This window comes from Martes martes, assembly GCF_963455335.1.
Source record: "Martes martes genome assembly, chromosome: 6".
Classification (NCBI taxonomy): domain Eukaryota; kingdom Metazoa; phylum Chordata; class Mammalia; order Carnivora; family Mustelidae; genus Martes; species Martes martes.
Genome location: NC_137893.1, coordinates 76,466,973 through 76,474,054, shown reverse-complemented (window position 1 = coordinate 76,474,054; position 7,082 = coordinate 76,466,973). Strand labels below are relative to the sequence as shown.

General features: G+C 45.7%; 1 protein-coding gene across 2 annotated transcripts in view; it reads left to right on the top strand.

Annotated features, from left to right (window-relative positions):
- Nucleotides 1-6,580: 6,580 nt before the first annotated feature.
- NKAIN2 (sodium/potassium transporting ATPase interacting 2) overlaps nucleotides 6,581-7,082 on the top strand; it is a gene marked incomplete at both ends in the record, with an annotated part of 994,683 nt that continues 994,181 nt past the window's right edge. For both annotated transcript variants that reach the window (XM_080806156.1, XM_080806154.1), the window contains one exon: nucleotides 6,581-6,634. In XM_080806156.1, the coding sequence (XP_080662282.1) occupies nucleotides 6,581-6,634 (54 nt within the window). The remainder of the gene's footprint in view (nucleotides 6,635-7,082) is intronic.

The following is a 7,082-nucleotide window of genomic DNA, read 5'->3' as shown; positions in this document are numbered from 1 at the left end:
GGCATTTTACTTGATATTATAAGTAGAATTTACATAAATTACAAATTAAAATAATTTAATTTAGAAGTATATAACCCAAATGGTATTTAATACCAAAAAAATGACTGGTTAGGCCTTGATCATAACTACAGCTCTGGTCTTTATGATGGCATAGTCTGTTATGTTGGCTTACCAACATCTCTTCAATGTTTTCTCTGAAGGCCAGCATTTCAGTTAAATAGATAATTGGACTTTCATTGCTAAAGTTCCATAGTATAGAACCTGTCATTGGATATTATTATTATTTTTTTTTTTTTTAAAGGTTTTATTTATTTATTTATTTATTTGACAGACAGATATCACAAGCAGGCAGAGAGGCAGGCAGAGAGTGAGGAGGAAGCAGGCTCCCTGCTGAGCAGAGAGCCCGATGCGGGGCTCGATCCCAGGACCCTGGGATCATGACCTGAGCCGAAGGCAGAGGCTTTAACCCACTGAGCCACCCAGGCGCCCCGTGTCATTGGATATTATTAAAAGCGCAGTTGAACTTGCAAGAGAAATCGTAACAGAAAGGCAAGAGACAATGTGATATATTTATGGGTCACAGTCTACCTCAACACATTTACTAGGTATTTAAGAAATGATTGTTATATTAAAAAATGTAAATTACAATGGAAGATGGAAAAGTTTTTTTTTTAAAGAATGATAATATCTATTACTGATAATGGCAAAGGGAGAATGGCGAGTACATTTCCTATAGGTATATGTTGATAGAACTCCTGAAAGGAAATTTGGTATCATTTATCAAAAGCATCATATTTTTGCTCATTCTTTGACCTAAACATAACTTCTAGAAATTTATCATAAGGAAGTGGTCATAACACAGGTGAAAACATATCTACAAATTTAAGTACTATGAAATAATATTGAAGCTTTGGAATTAAACTGTATTGGATTTTTATTGCTGATATGACAAATTATTCCAAATTTGGTGACTCAAAATAGCATGTATTAATTATCTTGCAGTTCTATAGGTCAGACATCTGACAAGAGTCTCAGTTGGCTAAAATGAAGCTGCAGACATGAATGCATTCCTCCTGGAGGCTGTAGGAGACACTCCATTTCCTTACTCTTATAGCTTCTAGGGGCCACCTACATTCCTTGGCTCTCGCTCCCCTCATCCATTTACAAATTCAGCAATGGTGGGTTGAACTCACCTTGCATCTTCTTGACCTTCTTTCTTCCATTTCTTCCATTACCCTCTGTCTCCCTCCACTTCACCAGCTGGCAAAAGTTCTCTTTTTAAGGGCTCAAACAATTAGACTGGGCCCACCTGGATAATCCAGGCTACCCTCCCCATCTCAAAGTTCTTAATTTGTGCTCAAAGTCTCTTTTGCCATGTGAAGTAACATATTCATAGGCTCTTGGACTTATGGTGTGGACACATTTGAAGGGCTATTATTTTGCCCACCACAAAACCTGTATGTCTAAGCAAAGGATAAGAATTAAATAATTGGGATCGGGGCGCCTGGGTGGCTCAGTTGTTAAGCGGCTGCCTTCAGCTTAGGTCATGATCCCAGAGTCCTGGGATCCAGCCCCACATCGGGCTCTCTGCTCAGCAGGAGGCTTGCTCCTCCCTCTCCTACTCCCCCTGCTTGTGTTCCCTCTCTCGCTGTGTCTCTCTCTGTCAAATAAATAAATAAAATCTATAAATAAATAAATAAATTATTGGGAGACTTTCTTACATTAGAATGCTGTAGATTGATTAAAGTTACATTGTGGAAGGCACGTATTGCATGGAGCACTGAGTATGGTGCATAAACAATTAATTTTGGAACACTGAAAATAAATAAAATGAAATAAAATGGATAAATGTAAAAAAAAGTTATGTTGTATGCAGAATAATGATAATTAAGTATCTTAAAATGTTAATTATGCATCAGGCACCAGGCTCTGTTTTGAAAACTTTTCCTATATTGACATTTACATAACCCTCTCAACAGCCCTATGATATATATGCATTATTACTCCTACTCCTTACCCGTTAGAGATAAGGAAACAGAAGGCACAGAAGCTAAGTGATTTGCCTAAGGTTACATGGTTGGTAAATGGCAGCAGAGCTTGGAATATGAAGTCAAATTGGCTGCAAAACCCATGACCTTAATAGTCAATGAGTTGGACATATGTTATTATTAAGTGAAAATAAAAAGCAGATTGAAATATATTATGGAGATATAATCCCATTTTTATTAAAAGATGATTTGTGCAAAAATGACAGATTATCTCTGGGTAGAAGGATTATGTGTGATTATTTTTTCTTTCTTTTCTTTTTATTTTTTAAAGAAGATTTGTTTATGGGAGGGGGCAGAGGGAGAGGGAGAGAGAATCTCAAGCAGACCACACTGAACATGGAGTCCAACTCAGGGCTCAATTTCACTACCTTAAGATGGTGACCTGAGCTGAAACCAAGAGTCAGGACACATAACTGACTGAGCCACCCAGGCACCCCAGATTATTTTCTTTTTCAAATTTACTTTGAAAATACTATTATTTTCCAAACAAACAAACACAAAATCCAAGTTTGTATAAAATATTCAATGAATCAATTTTGTTGTTTTGTGACTGTAAGTTAATTGCTGCCTTTATGTTTTTGAAGTATAATGAACAGAGTAAAACTCAGAGTGAAACTGCTTAGTGGTGTTACAAAGCCAGACTTAAGCTCCTGCTTTTGTTCAAGTGATTGGTTGTTGAGCAGACAGCAACTTTGTGGCTGAGTAGTCACTGGATTCCATGCATTGTTCTGAGAGATAAATGAGATAATAGGCGGGAAATAACCTTGAAAGTTACTTTAAAGTAGGATGCCAAGGTCAGTCAGATGGAGATGTGTAATGTGTGACACATTCTCCCCACAGAAACAAGATACTTAGCAATAGTTATATCACCAGACCAGTCAAGGAAAGCTGAATAGTGTATGGCTATTTCTAAATGAAAGTGCAATTGACATTCCAATTTGAGACATTGCCCTGCTACATGCACTTCAATGGGACAGTTGGGATTCTCTTTATAGTCTTTTCCCTAAGGCTCCAAGGATAATAGGAAATGGAACAGAAAGGACACAGCCAACTTAAGGAATGAAACTGTATCCCTACCTAGGGCATCTTTTCCTAAGTCAGGCTTTGCGTATACCACATCTAAAGGATGAAAAGTGAACTTAATTTAGAGATAACAAAATCTGATCTCAATAAAGCTAGGAAAAGGGATAAAATATGTGTGATCATTCTCCTAAATATTTTTAAGTCATCATTTCTGTATGGAATTCCCAAAGAATGACAAGGAAGTATAGTGAAATATCAATAAAGTACAGCACAGTGGTTTGGAAAGTGAATTTCAATGTCCCACAGACATGCCTTTAAACACTAATTCTGCCACCAGGAAAATGTGCACCTGTGAACAAGATACTTCGTTGCTCTAGATCTTATCTTCTGTATCTTTCAAATGAGTTTCTCACTAACTCACTGGTTTCTTGTGAGTAAGGAATGAGAGGATGCAGGTGTAGCATGGAGTAACGTAGTAGGTTCACACAATAAATGTTCAACATGAAACATGTACCTGGTTCACTCCTCTGAGAATAATGTGCCTATGATGCCACAATAGGAAAAGCCCTTGCAGACTGCCTTATGTTGGTCTTCTCAAGAGGCGGCCCTTAGACAAGGATTTGAGCGATTTGTTTTGGAGGGAAACCCAGGGAACACTGGTAGAGGAGAAGGGAAATAAGGCAGGAAGGGAAGGAAGCTAATTCAGAGTGCATGAGTGAAACAATATGGTCAACCATGGGCATTACGGGCTCAATCCTGGTTGGGAGGTTAATGATGCTGACTAGAGTCTGTCTCAGGATTTCCCATCTTTGGGTTGAGAAGTTGGGGTACTGATCCACCAAGTCCCATATCCATTACTGGGCAAGAATTGTTCTCGCAGCTGTAACTTCACTCTGGAGTCCAGCACCTCCTGTGGCTAGAAAGAGCCTGTAGACAGAGTCCCAAGTGCTTGAAGAAAGAAGGTGGGCATGTACAGTAAGGCAAGTATTCAGGGACTATGCGCAGGGCACTGAGAGTCAGCTACTGATACCATTATGCTTTCCTTTAACCTAGAGAGTCTAAAGACGTTGGTGGTTGCAGGGAAACTGTTGCAGGATTATTGCTGGATCCACATGCATTGTGGCTCCTATGAATTTAAAAAAGTATTAATACCATGCTTTTTGCAATATGGTAAGAGCTTCTTCAATATTCAACATCAACTTAGCAGCTTTCTTTTTGTTTGGTAGTACAAAACACCTGCATCCCCAGCAGCTACTGAACAGCTAACGTGTATAAGGCAGAATAGTAACAACAAAAAGAAACATCTGTACTAGACACCTCTGGCTTCTTTTTACCAAGAGTTGTGGAGCAGGTATTACCCACCAGGTCTGGCAGTGGGTAAGAGCATAGATTGGGTTCTCTTAATTCTATTAAGCATTGAAAGACACTTTTCAGAGAAAAGCCCATTTACAAATAGGGCAATTAAAAGCAGACATTTACATTACAGTAATAAAGTATCTTCATTCCAAAAATTTTAACAAATGAGATCCCTTTTAGGCTCTCTACCACTGACAAGTCATTTCTGAAAATTCAGTACCACACTTCTGGAGACTAGGGTTCCTATGCCCTATTCAATTTCTTTATATTTAGTCATTCTGATATGTCATAATATTTATTCAAAGGAAGCAATCATTTGGGATCCTTATTTGTGGTTCCCAGCATAACATTAACCTATACAAATGCCATTTTATCAGAAGGGCCAAATCCCATTTACTATGGAAAGCTCCTTGCCTGATGTGGTTTCATCTGTCTTTATCCTATGGGGTGTGGGGCATGCTTGCTTTGTGGTTTCCTTTTCTTCTCTCATCAGTCTCAGCTCTTCATTCCAATGACTGAGTTCCCCAGCGGATGTCCACACCACCCTTTCACCTCCTGGGAAAGTCAGTAATACTTTCAGTAGCTCCCAGGAGTTTTAAAGGAAACTTGACCCTTGAATCCTGAATACCCAGACCCCTGAGGCCGCCACCTGGACCAACTTGCTCCGCTCTTCAGATTTCCACCCGCAGGTGGCAGCCTCGGGCTCCGAAGCGGGTCTTTGCAGGAGCCTGTGCCCAGCTTCTGGCCGGCGCTCGGGAGCGGGGTCTGGAGCAAACACCTTCAGGAATCCACACCCAGCTGAGACGGTCCTTAAAGCTGTAGTAATTGAGTGCTAAAATTGTCTCTGATTCTTTAATTTCTCGAGTGAAAACAGTTTGAAGCAGCAACGGCAACTCACTGCGTCCCTACTCTCTCCGCCTCCCCAATTCCCCAGCAACTCTGGCAGGAACCCCGTCCCTTTTCCCAAGCGGGGTCGGCTCCGCAACTCTCCACGCTCCGGCCCTTGCAGATCTTCCGGAGCCGGGCGCCGGGCGGCGGGCGGCGGGCAGTGCGTCTGCGGCCGCGGCGCCCTTCTCCTCCCGTCCGCCAGGCGGGCTTTCCGACCGGCCAGGATGCCGCGGCTGCACCCCTATTCCATCACCCCACCCCCCCTTCCCTATCCCTCCTCTCCGTCCCTTCACCTCAGACACACACAGGCGCACACACGCGGCCCGCTCGCGCCTGGTGCTTCAGGCTCGGCTGCGGGAACAGGACCCGCGCAAGCCCAGGAAGCCACGGACCTGCTGCCCGGACTCTTCTCCCCGAGGTCCCCAGCGTCAACACCGCCGCAGTCACCGCTTCGGCGCCGCTTCTTCCCGCCTAGACATCGCTGCCAACAGCCCCTCAGCTGCAGCCCCTGCGGAGCTGCGAAGAAGTTTACGTCTCGGGAAGGGGCGGCGGGGAGCTGTTGAAGGATTTGTTGTAGGAGGATTAGCACATTTGGGCGAGGGGAGGGGCCCCGCCGCTGCAGGACGCGGCGCGGACCTGGCATCACTGCGTGCGGCAGCCACCGCCGCCGCCGCCGCCGCCGCCGCCCGGGACCGCGGAGCCCGGACGCCCCCGCCCGGCCCGCGCCCCGCCCCCGCCCGCCTGGCCCCGCAGCGCCGGGCGCAGAGGAGCCGCGGGCGGCGCAGGGAGGCGGGCAGCGCCCCGCGCGCGCTTTTGCCGCCCCCGAAGCCGGCGCGCGGAGAGCGCCGGGCGAGCGCGCGTCGGGCGGCGGCCGCGCTGGGGGGCGTGGGGCGAGCCGGCGCAAGGAGCGGCGGGGGCGAAACTTCGCGGCCAGATGCCTGAAGGCGCGGCGGCGCTGCGAGGCTGCCGCTGCTGCCCCTGCGGGCTCCGGGCGCGTCTCCGCGGGCGGCGCTGCCCGCGGCGCGGCGTGTGCACCGAGCGAGTGAAGGTATGTTTGGCGGGCGCGGCTGGAGCTGCCGCCGCCGCCGCCGCCGCGCCAGCAGGTCCTAATGCCTGTCACTTCCCAGGACGCTGGCAGCAGCAGCCCGGAGCCCCCGAGCCCTCGGCAGGTTTGCCTGTCCTTCCCCGCGATCTGATTGGATAAAGTGGGGGCTCGACGGTGGCCGACGTGGGACAGTCTGGCTGTGGCAGGGGTCTCGGAAACCATGGGTTATTGCAGTGGCAGGTGCACGCTTATCTTTATCTGTGGCATGCAACTGGTAAGTGACACTTGGGTCCTCTTATTCTGTAATGTGCCTTTGAGATACTGGGCTGGGGAGTGCAGTAAAGGGTCTGCCATTGATTAGAATGGAAGGGAAAATAAAAGAGAAAAGGTGACAGATATATTGCCTATATTTAAATGATTTCAGGGAGAGGCACTGTGGGGGTACAGGAGAGGTGAGCCTTTCCGCCCCCACCTATTTCTGTTCCTCTGAAGACAGTTTGGCAGGTGCGGGTTAAACTTGTCTTTAATTTCTTTAAGCAAGGCAAGATGTATCTCTTGTTCCTTTATGCTTTGCATTCCTATTACTGTAACAACGTGGTTGTCACATATAATTTACTATACAGGTGTTAAGACAGAGAGATATGGAATTTTTGACTTTTCTTCCATACACTATTCTTTTTGCAGTATCTTTGTTTCTTCATTGATGTGTGTTATTTTTCAAG